This window comes from Lactuca sativa, chromosome 4, assembly GCF_002870075.4.
Source record: "Lactuca sativa cultivar Salinas chromosome 4, Lsat_Salinas_v11, whole genome shotgun sequence".
In the NCBI taxonomy this organism is placed as follows: Eukaryota; Viridiplantae; Streptophyta; class Magnoliopsida; order Asterales; family Asteraceae; genus Lactuca; species Lactuca sativa.
The window spans coordinates 84,270,443-84,296,127 of record NC_056626.2 but is presented as its reverse complement, the minus strand read 5'-3'; the positions used below and the strand labels follow the sequence as shown (position 1 = coordinate 84,296,127).

Below are 25,685 nucleotides of genomic sequence, written 5' to 3'. Positions count from 1 at the left end.
CACAAGCATCATTTACTACGAACCATGGTACTCAGCCCATGACGTCTGTTCTCAATCTGCTACGACGCATGGTATTCGAACTATGACATCCCCCTCAATCTGCTGCAATGCATAGTACCCGAACCATGACATCACTTCTCAATCTGCTCCGATGTATAGTACTTGAACCACAACATCACTCCTCCATCTGCTACGGCGCATGGTACTCGAACCATGACACCACTCCTTGATGTCTCGTCCCCACTTGTTTCCCTAGTACCCTAAGGATTTTTACTTGGACTGCTCACTGATCCGGTGTCTTCGGTAGTACGGGCCCTATACTACCGCTCACACCGCATCAGTATTCACCCCAAGTCCTCCTCCTAGGATCCCAGATCACAAGCACTCTGATCTTGCTATACATAGTCTAATTTCCCGCAGACCTCTCGTATGCTCCTCACTGCTACCTACTCACTCTCAAGCATCTCATAGCAGCAGAAATCTCCTAGGCTAAGGCATCACAAATAAGGTCACTCTAGTCCTAATATGATTACCTAGACTACTCTAACATGCATTTTATATTATATCATAACTCATAACACATAATGTAAGAGTATTTTGGGGATTCACCGTTCGGGCGCTGGCTGACCGTACACACCTTCCACTCTATTTGCTTCCAAAACCCCTTTTTCTTTTTAGAAAATTTTTAGTTTTATTTGAAAATTTCTCAAATCCTCGGTTTGAGTTCAAATACGCCCGAAGATGCATCCGAATCCCTCAAACCAAGGCTCTGATACCAACTTGTAACACCGTAAATTTTAAAACAAATTTTTCGTTTTCAAAAAAACACATAATGTATCACATCACAATTTCAAATCCATAATCAATAGTGTTTTCAAAACAAATCCCAAGATCTCTACGCATAATAAACTCCATCGGTGTGTGTACGTGTCACGCCGTCGCCTTCCCACGGTCCTCGCTAGTACCTGAGACATCAACACAACAACTGTAAGCATAATTGCTTAGTGAGTTCCCCAAAATACCACATACCACAAATACGCCACTCGAGGCTAAACCCGACCCTCCGGTCAAGATGTCTCAGCGGGACCCTCCAGTCCCGCAGCTCGTCGGACAATCCGGTCCAGTCATAGCTCATTGGGCCCTCTGGCCCGGTCTGAATCGTTGGACCCTCCGGTCCGGTCTATATAGTCATACAACATACAAATAACACATAGCATGTAATCTCTAATATAACACATAATCTCATGCATAACACATAAGACCCTCTGGTCAACTCATAATACCACTCAAGGTAACGTATAGTGAGAAGACTCACCTGGCGCGAAGAATCAACCTCCAATCATGCTGCTTGCTAAACACCGACCTCTAACTCTATGTCAAATCCCATAATTAACACAATCAGGAACTAAGTCGAATTTCTCAATTACCAGGTCTAAAGATAGACCATCTACCAGTCCACTACGGTCCTAACCCATTGGGCCCACCAAGGCCCAACCTCACCCTACAATACAAGCCCAACTTGAGGCCCAAGACATCAATTTAATTCTCTGTTCACAGGCTCCACTAAGCAGGCCCAAGGATTCCGGCCCAACACTTAAAGCCCAAAAGATCACCTAGCCCAAAAACCCACAGAGGGGTTATGCGGGGCGTACCTCTCTTGGTACGCTCAGCGTACTCACGCATGCACAAATCTGATTGGGGACCTCAACCCAGTACGCGGGGCGTACTAGGATTACGCTGGGAGTACCCTCAGTTTTGCTTAAATCAATTTCTGGTTCTTAACCCGCTAAGACCTTAACTTATCTCTTGGATCTGGACTTCCAAACATCTCTTACTCCATAAAGTTATCGACTTTAAGCCTTTGCATGGCTGATGAGGTCACAACACATAAAAACTCTTACTTTCTTAACCCAAAATGCTCATAACTCATGCATGGGTAGATTCACACGATCAAGATCTCATTTTTATGGTTCTTCATCACTAGATACACTTAAAAAGGACATGTCATTAAGCTTTGGAGTGCATCAAATCATAAAGTCTCAAGCTTGGGACCAAAAACCCTAAAATGGACCCTAAAATGCACAAAATGAAAAGAGAGGGAAAGCTTGGAGCTTTATATCTTCAAATGGTGCTCTAGCCCCAAGGAAGCTCAGATCCACAACTTGCTCTTCGACTTCACTCCCTTCCATGCTCCTTCTTAACTCTCAAAAGTCCACAAGAACACAAACAAGCTCATCATGGCCACCACAAGCTTCAAGAACGGATATTAGGGTTTGAGAGGGTTTAATAACTGGGGAAGGTGGCCAGAAATGAGACCATCTCTTTCTTTTTATAGGGACACTTCACTTAATTAGGGTTTTCTTCTGTGCCTAGTACGCCCAACGTACTAGGTGACTCTTGCTTAAGAAACACGCGCATCTGCACGCTACGCGTACGCATACGTACGCCCAGCGTACTTCGCTGCCAACTTCTTGTCTTTAAGGACTTAACTTGTCAACCCTCCAAACTTCCATAGCTTCAAAGATAAAACTTTGACTCCACAATCCTCATACATATCGAAAGGTAATGAGATCCCTTACGTCTCTAGCAACTCGCCTCAACCCGAAACCCTCTCGCGCCCGACTCGTGGCCTACCAACACTAATCACGGACAATCTGAAACAGGATGTTACAATAACATATGGCAAAATAATCTTTATTTATTAAAATAGAAGATATAGCATTTTCTTAGTAATTTTTTTTTATTTTACTTGGTATAAATCTCATACTTTAAAGAGTTCAAAATTTTAAATTTTTAATTAAGAAATAATAAAACGTAATAAAAATTGGAAATTAATTTAAAATCAAAATTTAACATTAAATTAAAATTTTGATATATTTTCTAATTATTTTAATTTGTCAACCATATAATATACAAGTTTATTAACTAAAATTAAATAAAACTATCATATATATAGGGTTGAGTTATTTGGAAAACAAGGAAAACCCTAAAAAAAAGAAAAGAGTCAATCAGAACTTGACAACGCACATATGTATGAATATTACGCAACACGTCTTCAAAAGGGTATTTTAGTAAACATTTCGTTTGGAAAATCGGTTACACTTTCGAAATTCGAACTCGGAATCGATTCAAAACCGAACAAATTTCAGTTTTGAGTTTTGAATTTGAAATTCAAAATAATTTCTACTTCACCAATTTCCAAATTCATATTTTGAATAGATATTTCGATTAAATGTTGAGATATATCTGAACGATATCTGCAAAAAATTAGAGAAATATACTCAAATCTACGAATAGATCTGCAAAAATCACAAAATCACAATCGGTATTGCCTGATATTCCCAATCGTCGTTTCTCCCGGTGTCGCACAGCCTCACACACGCATCATCTAAATTTGGGTTCTTCAATTTCATTAATTTGAATTGCGTTTCTGATTTCTATGTTTGATTTATTCACGTGATTGTATTTTGTCCAACCCCATCCCCACAAATTCCAATTGATTGTTGCTTATTTTCTGGTTAATAATTTCTTAATTAGACAGATTATGCATATCAAGATGAACGAATGATTGCTAAGAATTTCATGTATATATGGGTTTACAAAAGAAAGGTTGTGGTTTAAAGTAGAAATTACCGACAAATTTATGCATTGTTATCATTTAGTTTAAACTGGGCATACAAATCACATTAACTTATATTGTTGAATTTCATCTGTTCTTAGTCTTGAAGTATAACCCAGCACAGAAGTGCCATTAATATTGTTAGGTTTATATATGGATCCAAAAATTGAAGTCAAACTAATATGAGTAGTTTCTACCACTGGAAAGTGCAGATTATCTATTTCTACCGAAGAAGGTTCACGTAACGCCTGTGTTTCCGGGCTTGCCATTTTTAGCAATGTAATAGTCTAGGTTAACCTTTGTAACCCGTTTTGAAATAATAAGAATGTATTATTTGAGTATTAAGTGTTTTGTACTTAATTGCTTAATTATGTGGTCTGATTAATTAAGAATAAAAATAAGCGTCAAAATTTAAGTGTAAAATAAACTTAATATCTTTGGTTAATGTTGTAGTAGTTGAAACGAGGTTTCCGAATATATATAGAACGTCCAAATCTGACTTCGTATGAGAAAGTTATGATTTATCGATGTTTCGACTTAGCGGTATGCAGCCTGAAATACTCGATTTGAGATCGAGCGGTTTTTAGCCGAAGCATTCTAAACGAGGATCGAAGGTCTCGTTGTTGGTATCGAAGCGATAAAAAGTTAGGCGAGAACGGACATCAAACGAAGAAGTTATGAATTTATAACGAAAGTTTCTGTCGCGGCCTATTAAAAATAAATAATAAAAAAAAGTTCGAAATTAGCCGACGGAGTCTAAACGAAAGTTGTAGAGCGTAGTCTCACCTTCGCGTGGATATAAAGAACGTCGAAAACGGAGTTCGTATGAAGAAGATATGAATTTCCGAAGTTTATTAATTATTTTGTATTTATTTTTAATCTTAAATTCCGGCCTTATCCGAAGACGAGTCAGCGGTCCGATCCGACGTACGCCCCGCGTACTCCGAAGAGTGTCGACACTTCGGATGACGCATGCAGTGACGATTTCGGAGGCCAGTACGCCCCGCGTACTCCGAGGCTCCTGCCTCTATAAAAGGAATCTGAAGGCAGCCGAGTCTTTTGCAAATTTCTTCTCTTCTCTCTCCCGTTTTGCATCGATTTGCGTGCCAAAAATACCCCGAAGCCCCGGTATTATTCTCGATCCCCGAGGCAAGTCCCGAGATCCCGAAGATCCCGAGAAGTGCGGTTCCCGAGTCGAAGCTCTGCCCGCGAGAAGTTCGATTTTTGTGAAGATCTTCCAGATCTGCTGAGGATTACTACTTCTGCAAGTCGTAGTGCTGTCTGATCGTCTTCTGATCAAGTGAGTGTATACTACCTTTCATAAACACGATAATAATACAAGTGCGGTTTGAGTGTATTAAGTAAATTGTCGTTTATATGTGTGAGGGTGTAGTTACTTTCTTCTAACAAGTAACTATGAATTATGCGATATACTTGTTATGTGTATATTTTGTGATTGTATGCGTGAATGGATATTCACTTTATTCCATCTCATAGATCTGAATTGCTTTCTATGAAATACGTGTTATGTGGGTATGCCTCATCTGTTATGTGGAATATATATTGAATGAAAATGATATATAGGTTTTAAACTATGTATGAAAATATATATTTTATCTACTAATATGTTGGGTAGAACATGGGTAGATAGTTGGTGTGTAATAAACAGATGAGAGGCCTCGATGTTGTTGTTGTTGATCTAGTTATTTAGCGGAGTATGGATAACGACCACGGACTCTTTCTAGACAGTCCAGTGGAACGCTAGCAGGTTCATAACCTGTAGGTGTTGTGAACGATGTGTTCACCGGTGTACTCTATCCCCCTCATGGTTGCCTTTAGGATATCTATTGTTGAGGAAAACCCTTCGCAGTAATGTCCGTCCCGATGAAAATCCTAGATTAGGTCCCTTGAGATAGATGTTATTTTAGGGACGTAAAGTGAGGATAACGGGAATGGGTAATCGGGATAGTGATTGGTTGGTGAAATTAAATATAACTTATTTATTGTGGGTTGAAAACCCTATATGCTCACCAGGCTCCCAAACCTGACCCACTCAGTTTTATTTGTATTACAGGTAGTGGCGCGAGGGCATAAGATGGTTGAATCATCAAGTTGTTTTGTTTACAAGTCTGTATATGTATATATTTGTTGAATGACTTGTAATGTTATCGTTTATGCTTTATGGTCTGTATCGGAACATGACATCCCGAGTTTTGATTATATAATGAAAATGTATCTCTTGATGAAATGCTTTGATAAATATTATTTTATCATGTTTTGTTTTGGGAACAAATTCCGCAACTCTTTCAAATCAAAAGGATTTACTCTGAAATTATTTAAAAGCATAAATGAAAATCAGTCTTTTCTGGCCGTGATTTTGGGGATGTCGCAGTTCAAGTGTCTGTTAGTTATCAATGAAGTTGCATCATATTTAATATCAATGTCTTGCACAATGTTTGTGATTTTGTTCTAAGAGATAATTAACAATGGTACAAAGGGATATGCTTGGGTAACTCCACATATTTGGGGAAGACTTGGTCTTCATGGTTTACTTATATACTTTTGGTGTCTGAAAAGCACTGTCAGGAATTTAGTAAGCAAAGTCAAATACTTGGTATGAACTCCCACTACTTTGAAGTTCGAATCTAAACATGCTATTTGTTCTTCTTGACTACTTACTAGTTACTTCCATGAAAGCTCTTTTATGCTTAATGTTGTTACTCAATAAGCTGTTACAGTCCATAATTGGAAAAAATGCATATTTTTTATCATCTGGTTTTTGGTTTTTGCGATTGTGAATTATTTTCTTAAGAAAGGTTAAAGTAGAAATTACACATTGCTATCATTTAGTTAATTACACACTGTGATTTGAGTAACCACAACCTTTCTTCTGTAAACCCATAGATACATGAAGCTTATATTTTGTTAATTACAATAATATTCTATTTTTTTATGGAAATAATGGTTTGTACATTAGAAATCAAATTGATGAGAATGCATACAGATAGCATATAAAAAAAGGATGATGATTGTAATGGAATTTCAAATTCCAGGGTAGGATACAAGAAAGTGATTTTGAGTATGTTGGGCACAAGCTGAAGGCATGACGAACAAATACTACATTGGTTACATAGACATCTCAATTGTTCTCCTAAAAACTGTTTATGTTGGCAACAAAAGTAATTACAATTAGAATATTGGAATCCAATTTGAATTCCAATTAAAATGTCTGATGTGAATTCCGTGAAACAAAGATTATCCATCCAGAATACATTGATTCTATTGTATTGAAAGGAAGTCCCTATCCAACATATTAGATATTAAAGCTTTCATTCAACATTTTCATCTGTTACTTGTCAAATCAAGAGATAGAAGATAAGGTATACATTTTACTTTTGTAAATTAATGATATATAACATTGAAGTTCCAAAAATTAGATGCAAAATCCAACAATAATAAACTGAAGATGATTTCTACGATTGAAACATATCCAATTGAACAACATGCATCTATGATGTACACTATGGAGATACTTTTCAAGGTTCAAAAGGATATCAAGAAAGCTTATACAATGTGTTATCAAAAGTCAGTTCTCAACTACAACAATTTTCAGTTATGCACTGTTGCATTTTATAACAAGATAACAGAAGTGCAAACAGAATTTCAGGTTAATTTTATAAATTATATGTTATTTTTAAAATTGTTTATGCTAATAATAATTTTTTTTAATAGGTATCTTTCAATCTTAACGATCACAGTATAGAATGTTCATGTGGGAAGTTTACAATAATAGGTCTGTTATGTTGTCATTCTTTGAGGGTGTTGATCAATAATAATGTTTACAAGATTCCGGATATGTATATTGTGCCAAGATGGAGAAAAGATATCATATCAGTGGAAAAGCACAACTTGGGACAACCATGGGAATTCTGCAGGACAAAAACTGCAAAACTAATAGAAGAAGCATGCAGAGCTGCAGAATCATGTATAAATGCAGCTGCAGACGACGATGCTAAATTGGAAGATCTTATTGGGAAACTACATGCATTAAGAATAGAGAGAGAGAGAGAGAGAGAGAGAGAGAGAGAGAGCAATTGTGCCCTGTTAAACCAAGAAAGAATAATATTGAGAACATAGTTGAAAATGTATTTGGTTTAAAAATAAACAAAGTTTACATTGAAGTTCCAAAAGGAATTACAAATAAGGGAGGTGGAAAAAGGACAAGAATGATCAGTGCAGCAGAGAAGATTAAGATCAGGGCTCTAAAACCAAAACATCTATGCAAAGGTTGTGCTACGCATGTTCATCATGATAAAAGAACTTGTCCCAAAATAAAAAAAAAAAATTACAGCCAATGAAAAAACATGTGGTGTTAGTTTAAAAATGACGTTTCATGGAGTTTTATGGATAAGATTATGTATATCATTATGTATATCAGTCAGGTAGTCTTAATGATGAATGATGATTGTCTCTTGAAGGATATAGTTTAAGATTATGAATTGAAATGTATTTAGCATATTACTTTTTGGATGTGCATATTGTGAATATTGATAACAATTTAATTTATGTAATTATGTATTTTTTTCATGGTTTATGAATATCGTTATGGTTTTTTGATAAGTAATAATGATGTCTTTGTTTTCATATCTGCTTTTAGATCATATGTTATTTTCAAAAAATAATTGGTTATATATGAGGAATAATTGGTTATATATTAGGAATATGCTGCTATGCTTTACTGTCTGCATGAATGTCGTTCAAGTTTTCTAATAACTATTGATGTTTAAATTTATATATAAACTAGATAAGAAACCCCGCTTCGCGGGGGTTAGATTCGTAACTAATGTTAAAGAAAACTAACGAAAGACAATAGAAGGTGTTGCTTTTGTGTGAAATATAGTACACTAACTGAATTGTAGACATAGTAAAGTACGTTGCTATTCACTGCAATTCGCCCATTTACAAACGCATAATAATTTAATATGATGTAATATGCAATTAGAAAATGAATGTACATTGTAGCAATGGAAATTGTATTGTAGTTGATATCTTTTTATAAGTTAACAACTGACATTGACAAACAATCGAATGTCATACATCAACAGGCACAATATACCAAGGTTTCCATCAACAACAAAATTTTTTCATGACTAAATATTAATTTATGCATGGATGGGGATTTCAAACTCAGGAAAACCAATTCTTTGCATATTCAAAAGACATATATACCCATTGTTATTTACAACTCTCACCACATTTAGATTTAGAAACATCTATTCTAATAACAACTTCTGCAGCCTGACCAATGGTTGTTTTATGCAACTTAAGTCCTTCCTTGTCTTCTTGAATCATGAATTCCTGCATATGCTGACATTTAAAAAAATGAATGTTACTATTGCACACGAATCAAGAATCTGAAAATGTATAAAAACAAATGGATCTTACTTCACATCATTTGAGGCCAAAGCTTACTGGGAGTGGTTCCATAGTTTTAGGAACCGATGTAACCGGTTCCAACATCCTAGGAGCCAACGATAGTTTGTTTTCTACCCTGAATTGGATGCTAAAACTGTCTTTATTCAACATTTATAGCATTGTACTTTCCAATTTACCAATTTATGCAACAAAAAAGTTTCCTACATATGATTTCCACTTACATTTCATTATAAGACCAAAACCGTGAATGTTGCATAAATTGGTGAACAAAAAATTCAGCTTAAACACTTATACAATTAGATAAAAAATGAAAATAAATAAGCTAATAGAGAAAGCATAGCTGATCAAAAAGCTACCAGATGGGATTTTGTCATTTGAATGAAATGTTGTGAATTTGTGAAATCAACAGGGAACATATATTTGAGAGGGTGACGAAGAACCTGAAAGTGGCACAGGTGTTTACAACATTAGTGGAGGAAATGAAGGCAATAGGGCTTGTATATGCTAATGATTCACAGTGTACTGATGTTATGGTTCCCATGGCCCACAAAGATAAAAACCCTGTCCTCCTATTCATGGGTGGTGGCATGGGAGACTGAAACGACCCAAAAATCACGACTAAAAATTTCTTTTAAAACATTACTAAAACTAGATTTATAACAACGTATCATAAGTCAAACATAACTTTCGAGTATTAAATCAAAACATGATATCATTATCAGAGTCAAACATTCCCAGGCCAACTGACTATGGTGTGTGCTCTGCAATCTTCCCGAGCTCCTCTTTTGAAAACCGAGTACCTGAAACCAAAACTGGAAACCGTAAGCATGAAGCTTAGTGAGCTCCCCCAAGCTACCACATACCATGCAATAACATATAAAGCACATACTGGGCCTTGCCCACTGCATCGGACCGAAGTCCGGGCTAACTGGGGCCTTGCCCCCTGCATCGGACCGAAGTCCGGAAACTGACTGGGACCTTGTCCCCTGCATCGGACCGAAGTCCGGACTAACTGGGGCCTTGCCCCCTACATCGGACCGAAGTCCGGAAGCTGACTAGGACCTTGTCCCCTGCATCAGACCGAAGTCCGGACTAACTGGACAGAACATAGCATAAACATATCAACTAGCATGAACACACCTAAACTGCATACTACATCGGGCCATAGCCCGGAACACATAACACATAGATCATGTCTGAGCCACGAAGGCATCAAACATGCTAGCTACTACATTAGATCAAATCCGGAAACTACTGCTAGCTAAACAGGCCGGCATTGTGGCCTTAGACCCGTTCCTACTGATGGGAAACTCACCTGAACTGCTGAGCTCTGCTGATAAACCTATGGCTGCTACTCGACAATCCCCTGAACCGCTGCTCCTCTAGCTCTCCGGGCTATCAATATACATATAACACTTAGTCTGACAGTCAACTAAATCAACTCTGGTCAAAGTCAACCTTCCAGGTCAACCCTACTCGCCGAGTCCTCATAATGACTCGCCGAGTTCATAAGCTCAGGGTCTTTCTATTCGCGACTCGACTCGCCGAGTCATTCTATGAATCACCGAGTCCAACTAGTTCCAAGTCCGGTCCTGTCCAACTCGCTGAGTCACCACCCGACTCACTGATTCGAGTCTCAACTCGAAGGGTTTGAGGTTTCGCGACCTGACTCGCCGAGTCCACTAATAGACTCGCCGAGTCCAAGGCAATCTTCAACTAACTCGTCGAGTTGTTCTTCCAACTCGCCGAGTTGATGCCCAACTTCATCCGACTCGACGATCTGTTCATCCCACTCGTCGAGTTCCTCATCATCTTCAAGATACTCGCCGAGTCCACTCGAAGGACTCGCCGAGTCTATTCAGTCCTTAATCCATGCAGTGGCTTTTCGAGCCAAGCAGGGCTTCCAACTCATAGATCCATACTTCTAAGGCCTATCCCCCACGTAAAGTGGCAAACTTTACGTGTAGATCAAGAGATCTAGGCTTAAAACACATTCAAACTAGGGTTTATGGCAACATACTTCTTCAACATACCAAGGGCTGATACATTAGGGAATTCTAGACCAAAACAAACATGGATCTGAGGTAGCAACCTCAAATCTGGACCTCTAACTTGAAATGGTTACTTATCATGCCAAAATGTCCAAAACTCACACATGAGAATAGATCTAGGTGCAAAGGGATTCCAAGCAACACCTTATTACCTCCAATTGGTCTGAAATGTCTTCTCAATCCCGGATCTACAGTCCCTTCTTGCACCTCCAAAGCCTTTCTTCCTTTTTCCAAGCTTTAGTGCACTCTCCAAGGCAAGATCTAGCTCTAAAACGGATATGGTGGCTAGGGTTTGGTGTTCTGGGGAAGAGAGGCAGTAAAGGAACCCTAGGAAGGAGAATGAGACGCTTAAATAGGCTCCAAGTCCTGGATTTAGGGTTTTCCTCGTTCAGACCCAACTCGTCGAGTCTCCTTGGCCGACTCGCCGAGTCGGTCGCTTACACCTCGACCCGGATCCCGCTTGGACTCGCCGAGTCCCTCCATGGACTCGCCGAGTCTCCCCTTAAAATTGAGGTCTTCCTTCTTTTCTTGACTTTCCAAACTTTGGGGTGTTACAACTCTCCCCCACTTCAACTAAACTTCGTCCTCGAAGTTTGCTATGACCAACTGTCCTGCGAACTGCCTCCAACTCTCTATCTGGAAAACTAACACCCTTCTGTCCATCACTCCAGCCACTCACAGTGCTGGTCACTACTGTTGGTAAATACTGAATTCTTCTCCTTTCCTAATTTCCTCAATGTTACTTCCTCCGACTGAGAATTCTGTACCCCTCATCCGCCTACTGGATGCACTGAGACCACTCTGGTCCAGCTAATCTACTGATATCTGAGTTACCGGACTCCCACCAGTCACTACACTCCATCGCAATCTCCTAGTCGCTTCCAGTGACTCCTGAAGATACTTCGACTATCTATAACTGTTCTATCCATTCTGCCGCTCATACTGAACATGCCTGAAACTCTAAACTGCCTGAAACGCTGAACCGACTGAAACGCTGAACGGCCTGAAACACTGAACTGACTGAAACACTGAGCTGCCTGAAACACTGAACTGACTGAAACACTGAGCTGCCTGAAACACTGAACTGGCTGAACACTGAGTTGCTTGAAACACCGAACTGGCTGAAACACTGAACTCCAACCCAACTGTGGAGTCAAGGGACTCCTTACTTAGTCGCTTCCACGACTTCTGAACGAAATCTTCCTCTAGGACTAGTTTCCACTAGTTATTCTGTCACTGTGGCTCTAGCAACCTTCCGATCCAACCGATCGGGTCCATACGTCACATCCTGACATCATCAATTCCACGACTAACAACATGATGGCCCCCAGACTGATGGTAGCCCTTAACATATCCGAACCCCAACGGTCCACTGCTACTCTGATCTCGTAACTGATGTGACGATCTATAGCCAAAATTGCTGACTTAGCCATATCTGAACCATTTGGGAAATCCGAAATCTAACCCGTGGATTCCCATATCCTCACTGCTGCACCCGAACTGGTGGGTACTACTGCTTTCCCGCGTCTAACAGGCACTCATGCTACCTACCAATCTGATAAAGGCTGCGACTACGCTCGCGGACTTACAACTCTCTAATACTATTTGGCTGCTAGTGAATGCTACGGCTACCCCCGTAGACTTACAACACCACTACTACTATCTGACTGATAGTGAATGCTACGGCTACCCCCGTAGACTTACAACACTACTACTACTATCTGACTGCTAGTGAATGCTACGGCTACCCCCGCAGACTTACAACACTCTACTATTATCCCGAGGACATCCTGACTATCCCTAGTCCCGCTAGAGATTCCTCATCCTGATTTCCCAAAAACAACCCTTATTCTTTGAATACTGCATCATTCTTGACATCTTATATCCTTGATATACTTAGCGCTTCGTCGAGGAACTCTTCGGCTTGGTTCCCAAACCAACCGTCTACTAATCCAGATACAAGAAGCTTTCGTTGGGAAGTTTCCAAACTCCCAATTCCTGAATCCACGCAATCCTGCATGCTGACTCTGCCACTGGCTACTAATACGAAAACATCTCCTGCTATCCGTTTCTCAGGGTCCTCATTCCGACTCACTTGAGCCTCTATAGGTGGTCCTCCAATCTTGGATTCTCAACCAGCTTCCAACCATCTCGATTACATGAACTAACTGCTGGAAAGGTCCTCGAACTCCCAAATCTGAACTCCTTAATCCATCGATCATTGTGCTACAATCATTTCAGAGGCCGCGCAATCATTCTGAGTCTACGTGGCTCTTATTCTTGTATACTTGGAAGGGTTCTCCCCCACTTGGATTCGACTAGATCCTTACTGCTCACTGGTCGAAAGGATTTCCAACATTCCTTTCATTAGAAGGGCGATATGCTGACCGCCGACGTTTACCCCTGCCAGTGCTCCAACTAACTCCTGCCAGGTCCGCACCCTTCCTGCTATCTGACTGCGCACCCTTCGATCCTTAACTGTAATTGCTTTAGGGACTACATCCCGAGAATCTGCGTTTGGGGTGCACCTCCCCAACCCACTTTCTTACTGACCGCTAGCTACTCTACTAAAAACTCTGCACTATCACAACTAAGAATATAACTGATCATTACTCGACTAACGCCCTCCGCAAGTAGTAAAGCACTACTGCATCTTACACATACATGCTACAAATACTGAATCCGAAATAACCTGATGTAGAGGGAACGATCTCCAATTCACTATTCGAATTCCAAGGTATGTAGATGGCATAAAACTCAACCACGAGCAGGTAATGCAGCAACATAACAATAATATCACAATAATAGATGACAGAAAAGCAAAAGATACATACCTCCATCACTCAGTGCTGCTCGAATCCCTGCTGAAATCTACCGGAAAACTCGGCTCCGAGCCGTAGGCGCCCTTGCCCGGCCCTGATGTCCGTTGGGCTCTCGAAGTCCCAGGGGCAGGAGCTGACACCTGCCCTGCTGATATGACCCATTCGACCGCATCTGAAATAGCCCAAATCATCACCTTTTCTACGCCTGCACACACCCATGTGCGTCCTTCCGCACTTCCCGCATCGACTGCGGTTCTGATAGTTCCTCGCCCTCAAATCCGAACCCTTGGGCCTCTTACCCGAACCTGAGGCTACCTGAGTCTCATCCACTTTCCTCTTCCTTTCCGACTCCCTGCCCGCCGACTGAACAACAGCTGTCTGATCTTGGAGCCTCTCGATCAATCTATCAGTGATCCTCACGACCATGTCAGGCAGATCCTCGCGAATGGCTCGCAAAACTTCCTCAACTATCCAATCATACAGAGGTCTCTCTTGGAGACAGGGTGCCCCACTCACTCCTGTCCCCTGATGGCAAAAACTAGAAATGGGGTCTCCCTCCCTGATGGATCCCCGAACTCCATAAGAATCGGGATCTAGACGAGCCCCAACCTGTCCTGAAACTATCCCGACCTTAAAGGCCTCAAGATGACTGTCCATGAGCTCCACAATGGCCTCTCTAACCGAACCGAAAATCACTGGAGTCTGATCAATGATGTTGCGCGTGATCTCTGCGGAAATGAAATCCCTCATCTGGTCATCAAGCTGCCCGGCTCTAAAGCCCGAGCCAGATCCCTCCTCAACGTCTGAACTGCTAACTGATATCTCGCGCAACGTCACCATGCTGAAAATATAACAATTCCTGATCAATTTACACACTACTGCTGAGGGATTTCTCACACACTCTACCATTCTCTGGTTTCATCTTGGCCCCTCTTGAATCGAGTACGGATCCTCTACTTTCAGTAGTATGGGCCCCTACTACCTTCCACATCTATCCGCACTTTCCTCAAGAGTTACCTCAACTCCACCAAATCACTTCTACTAATAGTGATCTCTGCTACTCTCATCCTAGGCTTGCCCTAGGGAACCTCTGACTCTACCCAAACAGTCCTCAGCTGCTGAAGGCCTCATTGTAATGCCAATTAGCCACCACCTGAATACCATCACATGCAATGAGGCTCGGATAATCCTTCGAGTAAAAGTCTCGTCCCTACAACGGTTAGACTCAGACGAGAGCTGCGCAGTAGGGCCAAATCCAGCACTCTGAGATTATTCAACCCTGATCACATGTGATGTGACGTATTCACCTAATGGCTAACTCCCATCACTCAGAGTCCCACAAAGCACAAAGCAAGCAGCATTCGGATAAAGGAAACGTACTCAGGCAAAACCATTCTCAGAACAAGAAACTGCACTAGCATTCAATGCTAAGCTCATACTATCAGGCATAACCTACACATGCTATCCTACTACTGTCTACTCAATACTAGCATGCAATTCTCATAAAGCTGAACACATAAAGCAGGAACATAAGGCATCATCCTAGATCCTTAGTCCTATTCTAGCATGCTGTTCTACTGAAGCTGGAACTGAAACTGAAACTGAAACTGATACTGATAATCATAACGTAACTTGTATGGGTAAATTGAGAGTACTTACTTGAGCTCGGCTGATTGCATGCACCACACCCTTTTCTCTTTTCAAAACTCTTTTTACTTTTTCTAAAACTCTTTTCTTTACACTTTTTCTAAAATTGTTTTCTTTTCTCAAAATACTTTTGTAACTACGATTTTTCTTTTGAAAACTCTATACCACTTCCTTAGATTGAGTTCAGGCACACTCGGAAGTGCGCCCGAATCCCTCAAACCAAGGCTCTGATACCAACTTGAAACGACCCAAAAATCACGACTAAAAATTTCTTTTAAAACATTACTAAAACTAGATTTATAACAACGTATCATAAGTCAAACATAACTTTCGAGTATTAAATCAAAACATAATATCATTATCAGAGTCAAACATTCCCAGGCCAACGGACTATGGTGTGTGCTCTGCAATCTTCCCGAGCTCCTCTTTTGAAAACCGAGTACCTGAAACCAAAACTGGAAACCGTAAGCATGAAGCTTAGTGAGCTCCCCCAAGCTACCACATACCATGCAATAACATATAAAGCACATACTGGGCCTTGCCCACTGCATCGGACCGAAGTCCGGGCTAACTGGGGCCTTGCCCCCTGCATCGGACCGAAGTCCGGAAACTGACTGGGACCTTGTCCCCTGCATCGGACCGAAGTCCGGACTAACTGGGGCCTTGCCCCTACATCGGACCGATGTCCGGAAGCTGACTGGGACCTTGTCCCCTGCATCGGACCGAAGTCCGGACTAACTGGACAGAACATAGCATAAACATATCAACTAGCATGAACACACCTAAACTGCATACTACATCGGGCCATAGCCCGGAACACATAACACATAGATCATGTCTGAGCCACGAAGGCATCAAACATGCTAGCTACTACATCAGATCAAATCCGGAAACTACTGCTAGCTAAACGGGCCGGCATTGTGGCCTTAGACCTGTTCCTACTGAAGGGAAACTCACCTGAACTGCTGAGCTCTGTTGATAAACCTCTGGATGCTACTCGACAATCCCCTGAACCGCTGCTCCTCTAGCTCTCCGGGCTATCAATATACATATAACACTTAGTCTGACAGTCAACTAAATCAACTCTGGTCAAAGTCAACCTTCCAGGTCAACCCTACTCGCCGAGTCCTCATAATGACTCGCCGAGTTCATAAGCTCAGGGTCTTTCTATTCGCGACTCGACTCGCCGAGTCATTCTATGACTCGCCGAGTCCAACTAGTTCCAAGTCCGGTCCTGTCCAACTCGCTAAGTCACCACCTGACTCACTGATTCGAGTCTCAACTCGAAGGGTTTGAGGTTTCGCGACCTTACTCGCCGAGTCCACTAATAGACTCGCCGAGTCCAAGGCAATCTTCAACCAACTCGTCGAGTTGTTCTTCCAACTCGCCGAGTTGATGCCCAACTTCATCCGACTCGACGATCTGTTCATCCCACTCGTCGAGTTCCTCATCATCTTCAAGATACTCGCCGAGTCCACTCGAAGGACTCGCCGAGTCTATTCAGTCCTTAATCCATGCAGTGGCTTTTCGAGCCAAGCAGGGCTTCCAACTCATAGATCCATACTTCTAAGGCCTATCCCCCACGTAAAGTGGCAAACTTTACGTGTAGATCAAGAGATCTAGGCTTAAAACACATTCAAACTAGGGTTTATGGCAACATACTTCTTCAACATACCAAGGGCTGATACATTAGGGAATTCTAGACCAAAACAAACATGGATCTGAGGTAGCAACCTCAGATCTGGACCTCTAACTTGAAATGGTTACTTATCATGCCAAAATGTCCAAAACTCACACATGAGAATAGATCTAGGTGCAAAGGGATTCCAAGCAACACCTTATTACCTCCAATTGGTCTGAAATGTCTTCTCAATCCTGGATCTACAGTCCCTTCTTGCACCTCCAAAGCCTTTCTTCCTTTTCCAAGCTTTAGTGCACTCTCCAAGGCAAGATCTAGCTCTAAAACGGATATGGTGGCTAGGGTTTGGTGTTCTGGGGAAGAGAGGCAGTAAAGGAACCCTAGGAAGGAGAATGAGACGCTTAAATAGGCTCCAAGTCCCGGATTTAGGGTTTTCCTCGTTCAGACCCAACTCGTCGAGTCTCCTTGGCCGACTCGCCGAGTCGATCGCTTACACCTCGACCTGGATCCCGCTTGGACTCGCCGAGTCCTTCCATGGACTCGCCGAGTCTCCCCTTAAAATTGAGGTCTTCCTTCTTTTCTTGACTTTCCAAACTTTGGGGTGTTACAGAGACAGAAAAATCACAGTTCTTAAAGACATTCTTAAAGAGTAAGTCATGTATACATATATATAATTAATGAAACTAACTTATTTACTGATCAAAAAAAGACTCATTTACTTATCCGCAAATGCAGTTGTAATAGAGGCATCATCACATGCTTCAAACATCTGAACTTGTATACATATATATGATCTCTTTCTTCTTTCCCCATTAATTTAAATTAATTAATCAAAGTGAAAAAGAAACAAGAGGTATATATGTGCATGTGCGTCAGTCATCAACAGATGCAACATCATCCCTGCTTGTAACAGCACTAAATGAAGGCAGAGACATAATCATGGATGGAACACTGTCATGGGTCCTGTTTGTTCTGTAGACGATAACAATGGCTAGAAATGTCCACAGAAAAAGGAATTGAATGGGGGCTGCAACTCTCAATATTGGAGCAACAAAATCCCATATAGAAATTGGGATTCCCATAAATGCCAAATTGGATAAGAAAGAGGGCATCGTATTACAGTTTCCATTTCACACTCTTACTTTTGCAAACCAAATTTGAAAAAGAATTGACAATCGATTAAGTTATCGATTCACAAAATTCATCTTGAACAAATTGACCACTTTTGATGATGGTAAATAATCGATTAAGAACTGACAACAGGCTAACAGCAAAGAAGTGAGAATTGATTGAGATTAGATGAATAAATACCTTTAAGAAGCTATTGATAGTTCATCAATGCCGAAACAACTGTGCATAAGAGGGGTGGTCCGGTAAACGTCGGGATAGGGAGATACACTGTCGTGGGGGTCGTCCGGAGAAGGATAGAACGAGAAATAACCAACCCCCCAAAAATCATAACCGATCCCGCTCAATTCTCTATTAGATCATAACTTGGGCGGATATATCTTCTGGTATTTGCCGCCTATTGACCTCAATCGATGATTACACCTGTAACAAACAACCGATCCCCCCAAAAATCATAACCGATCCCGCCTCTTAACGAAAATCGGTCTAGTATAATGTTCTAGGGTTTACGCCTCTAACGATCGATTTACTTTGATACCCTTTAAACCATTATTTATAAATTAATTAATTAATTACATGTGTCAAATGCTTTTTGGTCCTCACTTAATGCCCTAATTTCTTATTTTCCAAAGAACCCAATCCTCTATATATATATATATATATATATATATATATATATATATATATATATATATATATATATATATATATATATATATATATATATATATATATATATATATATATATATATATATGTTAACAAAAATAAATACCTTGCACCTAAATCATATGAAAAGTCATTAAATGTGTGACGTCTAACTTTTTCCAATGACAGAATTTTATATATGTCGTTGCTAAACATCTAAATATCGTATTTATCATTCTTAATGTTTTTTAATATCATATATACTAAGTCTAATTTTTTGATAATTTTTAACATTTAAGCACCAAATGAACCAATAAGGCTTGAGATCGATTCCTAGGGGTTTCTCTTAAGCTTGAAAAGCCATTTCACTTCCTCTCATCTCCTTCCATCGTTCATATTTTGGCTGAAATGGATGGTGTGCATTCTTATTTTTGGATTTGGCATATTTGGTCCTTCAAGTTTCCTTGCTTTGGCTAAAACCTACCAAACTTCAATATTTATGATTTTAACATAAGTTTTGGTATAGTAAGCACTTCCCCATCCATTATATAACTTTTTTAGTCCTTTCCGCTAACTAAGTCAACCCTTTTGGTCAACTCACTTTTCCAATTTGACATGTTTTCCCCTTTAACTTCTAAAATGCTATTATTTTCACTTCTAAACTTTCAAACTTCATATCAACCAATGATATGATTATCCCTTAATGATTTGACTATATAGATCATTTTTCATTTATTTATTTTATTAATTTAAGAATCGGTCTTAAATTTTAAGATGTTACAATTATCTACCCCTTAAAAGGGTTACGTCCTCGGAATCACGTCGAGAGCCGTCTCATTAGAACATCATCCCGTCAATGGTTTCGGAAATCAGTGGTTTCATAAGGGTTCATCTTGATCGGTTTTTTCAAAAATCAATGGGTTCTTATTCATCAATGGTTTAAAAAATCAATCGATTATGGAACTTAGCATTAGTGGGTCTAGAGAAAAATGAGTAGGTCACCTTAGTTAGATAAATGATTTACCCATCTACGTTCATCGTATTGTACCTATTGTTGTACAAGTCTAATTTCCCCATCTTTTCAGTTCCACTGATTTTGATGGAGGATTTGGAGATCACCGATTTCATCTTATGGGAGCACTAATAGAAACCCATTCCATGTGTTCTCAATCATTTAATAAAGGAGTTATAGTGTGTTACTTCATTTCATATTCATCATCTTCTTTGTTCCCAATCGAGTTTTTTCTAGCGAATTAGCAAGATTTTGAATGTATTATTGTGACAATAGGCAAGAAGAGTTGGTTAAAATGTGGCAATGACAATCTAGGGCATTTGTAATGTTGACGATGTCGTGGATCAATGGAGTACGGGAGGTTGACATGAAGAAAGGAAGAATCGGGATGAGAAAAGTGGGGAAGGAATAAGAGGTTATCGATATAAATGTGGGTCATCTTATTTTGATATGAATATCATGTCCAAGGGCGTACCCACCATGTGCTTAGGTAGGTCCTAGGACCTACCTATGTTCTCAATTTCATTTACAATGTATATAGTAGAAAAATTAGGAACTATCTTAGAAAAAAAGAGGACCTACCTTGAGTTTGTTTTTTAAAATTTTTTCTTAAAAAATCATTTTAAAAAGAGAAAAATATAAGTTATTAGAAACAATTTGTTATTTTAAATTATGGGATTGATAACAAAAAGTTAACCACTCTTAATCGGCACTCTCAAAATATTAATAAATAAATAAGTTGTTCTAATAAAATGAAAGCCCACATGTCAAAGACTCTCACTCTCCGTTCGCCGTTTTATCAATGGACTAATAATCAACGAGTTTTCGTTAAACCGTATGCTTTTTTCTATTATATTTCAATTGGTTTTTTAAAATTTTTAATCAGTGGCACAAGGTACATGAGCCGATTGAACTGGTTCAGTTCTTTTAAGGTATATGAGCCGATCCGCCCCGACCCCAAAAGTCTTGTTGATTTGTTTTATTGATTTTACTTAATTTAGGAACCACGTGATATTTTGTTTTAGATTCACCACTGATCATGTCAACGCCACATAAGAGACTCTATCGTCCAAAATATGTCACATGTGTTATCTAACCAATTGCATCATTTTCCTTTGTAAAATAGTTAATTTTACTGTTAAATTGATAATTTAGAAACATGTTTCGAAAATAATAATAATAATAATAATAATAATAATAATAATAATAATAATAATAATAATAATAATAGCAACTCTTACGTAACCAATTGAGAAAATACCCCAAACTTAGGAGCAGTTTCCTTTTATATTCCTTTCCAGTTTCCACTGTCAGATTGTACACTTCTCATCCCTTGAGTCACGCTTCGTTTGAGCTCTTTTTAGGGTTTATACATTCTCTTTTCGATTGAATCTCTATGTTGTTCGAAATTAAGATATTTCTTCACTTTAACCTTCTGGATGTTCGTTATTGGTCCTAATTTTTCTCTTAAATACTGTTTTTCCTTTGTACAGGGATCGTGGATTTACTTATTCGAGCGTCTAGTCAATGGATCCTCCACCAGAACCAGTTACCTATATCTGCGGAGGTTCTTATATCTTTATCTTACATTTATATGTGTTTGATATCGTGTATGTTTTGTGGATCAAATCTCTCCTCCCTCCTTCACTTAATAAGAAGTCAAAACGAGCTTATTTATATTTCAATACTGATAATAAATACTTCATCCTTTTGCATAAATTACTAAAATTTTCATTTTGGGATGATCTGTCTTGATTGACATTTTATAAATTTTCCCCTAATTTTGATGATGGGCACAGAATATTGATGATGATAATTCTGTTTGGTAGATGTCGCTTAATTGTCATTTTTGAAGGATGTCAGACTTCAAAAGATCTGAATATCGTTAGTCACATCCAATTGCAACTTTTTCGTAACACTGAAGGAAAACTTCAAAGAGGAACATATACGTGATAAATCTTTTTTTGGAATTAAAAAAAATTAAACACATTTTCATAGATTATGTAGTATTGGTGGTATCTTGCTATGTAGCCAATACCCTAGTATTCATTTTGTGAATTGAACACTCTATAGAACAATTTATGTATAATGTATGAATATAATAGTAATACACAAAAGGAAAGTATCATAGTGATGTATTAACTAATTTTTTTTATTATCAACATTATTTTCTCCAATTAGGCATCTTATTTTTAATGAAAACGTTTGATTTTTGTAGACTGTGGGCAAGAAAACACCTTAAAAGTTGGTGATGTGATTCAATGCCGAGAATGTGGTTATCATATCTTGTATAAGAAGCGAACCCGTAGAAGTAAGTCATCTCATCTGTGTTACTTATCCTTTATGTAATTGCAAAACTAGTAAAAGTATGACTCTCAGAAGTTCCAATGTGGATTAAGCTCCTTATGAAGACTAGACTATTATGTCAGTAGACAATTGTGTACTTGATTGACATCTCACATGATGCTCATTGGGCAGTGTGGGTCAGCTAAGGGGTAGTTGGAAGAATAACCCTTTAGCAGAACTCTTGTATTATAATTGTATAAGACATGAATCCATAGATGTTGAGAATAGGCGCCTAGGAAATATTTTTAAAATGACGTTTTAACCTTGATTACCTTCATCTTGTTTAGTCGTTCAATATGAAGCACGTTGAGCAGAACAACACAATGGATATGGTAACATTAGGGATAATGACTTGAAAGAGTAACGAACTTTCGACTTTGTTCACATTTAGTCACTAAACTTTTTTTCGTTATCTATTTGCCATTGAACTATTGAAACTGTTCACATTTTGTCAAATCGGTTCCATTTGCTTTAAAAACTAGAACCGGTATTATACTATTATCTCATGTAATATGTTACAACATTTTGCATTAAATTTTAATCATATTTCAAAATATCATATTTATCCAAATCTTTATTTTAAATATTTTTAAATATCTTGTAATCATTTTACATATTTATTTTTATCGTTCAACTGTTATATCCCTCTTATAAATTGAAGTTTAAAATATCATTTATTTATTTTATAAACTACCAAAATTTCATATTTATTGTCATAATAGATTTTTGTCCAGTCCTGTTATTGTCATAGAATATTAATGATAATAATCGGTAAGAGTCACTTAATTGTCATGAATGATTATGAATATCATTAACCACATCCAAAATCTTGCAACTTTGTCGTAACATTGAAGGAAAACTTCAAGTTTTCAACATAAATTTGAACCATATACGTAACAAAATGCTAACTTACGATGACATGTGGACAATTTCAAATTTCGATTGAAGTTGCAATATTAAGTAAAAACAAAATGACCAAATTTGTAATTTACTTTTTAACATTTTATATAGGGGTGTTCATAACCGGATATCCGAAAATTCGGATATCCGAATTTTCGGATATCCGAAAATTCGGATATCCGAATTTCGGATATCCGAAAATTCGGATATCCGAATTTCGGATATCCGAAAATTCGGATATCCGAATTTCGGATAGTTGATTTTTGGTATTCGATTCCGTATCCGAAATTTCGGATATCCGAAATTTCGGATACGGAATCGGATACCAAATCGGATATCCGAAAAATTGAAATTTTGTTAAAATTTGAAAAACATATGAAGTTTTTAAGTTAAAAATACATATTTTTAAATTAGAAAGGCATATGAAGTAATATAGGTATTTAATTAAGGGTGTTATCAATATGTTTTAGTTACTAAAATTCATATCATAAGACATATGCGACTAAAATAACAAATAATGTATAAAATAAAACCAAAATTTTCGGATATCGGATATCCGAATTATCCGAAAAATCTGAAAAGCATTATCCAATTCCGATTCCGAAAAATTGGATATCCGAAATTTAGGATATCCGATTTTTCGGATAATTCGGATTCGGAATTTCGGAATTTCGGATCGGAATTTCATATTTATTGTCATAATAGATTTTTGTCCAGTCCTGTTATTGTCATAGAATATTAATGATAATAATCGGTAAGAGTCACTTAATTGTCATGATTGATTATGAATATCATTAACCACATCCAAAATCTTGCAACTTTGTCGTAACATTGAAGGAAAACTTCAAGTTTTCAACATAAATTTGAACCATATACGTAACAAAATGCTAACTTACGATGACATGTGTGGACAATTTCAAATTTGGATTGAAGTTGCAATATTAAGTAAAAACAAAATGACCAAATTTGTAATTTACTTTTTAACATTTTATAGGTTAATCACTAAAATACAAAAAATTGTGGGGGTCCTATATCCCAAACAATGTGATAGTTCATTTCACCAAATGGAATTTTGTGAAATGTTTCTTTTTCGATTATGAAGTTGACTTATGAATGATCTCCACTAAAATACCTTAAAAAATAAAAGTAAGACGAGCGAAAATAAAATGTGAAATGAGACATTATTAACGATGATGCTATTTTGCGATATATATATATATATATATATATATATATATATATATATATATATATATATATATATATATATATATATATATATATATATATATATATATATATATATATATATATATATATATATATATATATATATATATATATATATATATATCATCTTGTAAGATATGCATTTTGTAACGAAAAAAGATTTTGCAAAGTGTAATTAGCAACATCGATGATCATTTGTGATATTTGTTTCTTAGGTGATTCTTTCGTGATAAAACTCCACAGATTTTTGTCATTTTAGTGTGGGGGTTAATAACACAAACGGATAATGACTTAGGAGGGTAATAATGTTTCCAGTTTATCCGTATTAGATCACTAAGGTTTTTTTGTGCGTATTAGACCAATATGGTTGTTATTACCGTTTAGAAATAGTCTTTTTACCGGTTTTAACCGGTAAAAAGGACTATTTCTAAACGGTAATAACAACCATATTGGTCTAATACGCACAAAAAAAACCTTAGTGACCTAATACGGACAAACTGGAAACCTTATTACCCTCCTAAGTCATTAACTCTAATTATTTAGAAAACATGATTACTAATCAATGTGACTGATTTGTTTGACTGAAAATAGTTGTTTCCATTTAAACTTATCTCACAACCCTTCCAGAACTTTTAAGTCCAAAAACCTATATGATTGATGATCTTCATTATATAAATATGCAACATTTTATCAATAACTTCTTTTTTGTCATTTAAATGTTTATACGAACACATCCATATGTATAAAAACAATCTTACTTTGATACCTCCCATCAATGTCTACATTTGATAACGAATGAAAATGTAAAACCAACGGGGACTTGTAGAGGATGTCTACTATCAATTATTTTGTAAAAAGCAAAATCACAACATGAACTAAGAAACTGAAGTTGCAAAATGAATAAAAAAATCAGCACATAAACAAACACATACAAACTATGTACAACACATAAACGGAAGTTTATAAAGCATGAAACTTAATGACAAGAAAAGTAACTTAAAGGAGACTTTATAGAAAGAAAGATCACTCTTACTTGTCACACATGGTTGAAGACATCAACAAGAAGATAAATCTGACCATGGAATCCATATGTTGTCTGATCATGACTTCAGTAGATGAACTACTGAAACGTAAGAATTGCAATTGAACTCTGTTAGCATTTGAAAAGGGAATGAAGGTTCCACAGAAGACGAAGAAGGGTTAAAAA

The 25,685-nt window shown here is 38.0% G+C and overlaps 2 protein-coding genes across 2 annotated transcripts; both read left to right on the top strand.

Moving 5' to 3' along the window:
- The first annotated feature begins 7,142 nt into the window (after window positions 1-7,142).
- On the top strand, window positions 7,143-9,654 carry LOC128133459 (protein FAR1-RELATED SEQUENCE 11-like). The gene is made up of 4 exons (XM_052770917.1): window positions 7,143-7,286; window positions 7,352-7,604; window positions 8,058-8,061; window positions 9,465-9,654. The coding sequence occupies exons 1-4, from the start codon at window positions 7,143-7,145 to the stop codon at window positions 9,652-9,654; spliced, it is 591 nt and encodes a 196-aa protein (XP_052626877.1).
- An 11,875-nt stretch (window positions 9,655-21,529) lies between these two features.
- Window positions 21,530-22,658, top strand: LOC111917443 (DNA-directed RNA polymerases II, IV and V subunit 12-like). The gene is made up of 3 exons (XM_023913137.1): window positions 21,530-21,569; window positions 22,221-22,313; window positions 22,636-22,658. The coding sequence occupies exons 1-3, from the start codon at window positions 21,530-21,532 to the stop codon at window positions 22,656-22,658; spliced, it is 156 nt and encodes a 51-aa protein (XP_023768905.1).
- Window positions 22,659-25,685: the final 3,027 nt, after the last annotated feature.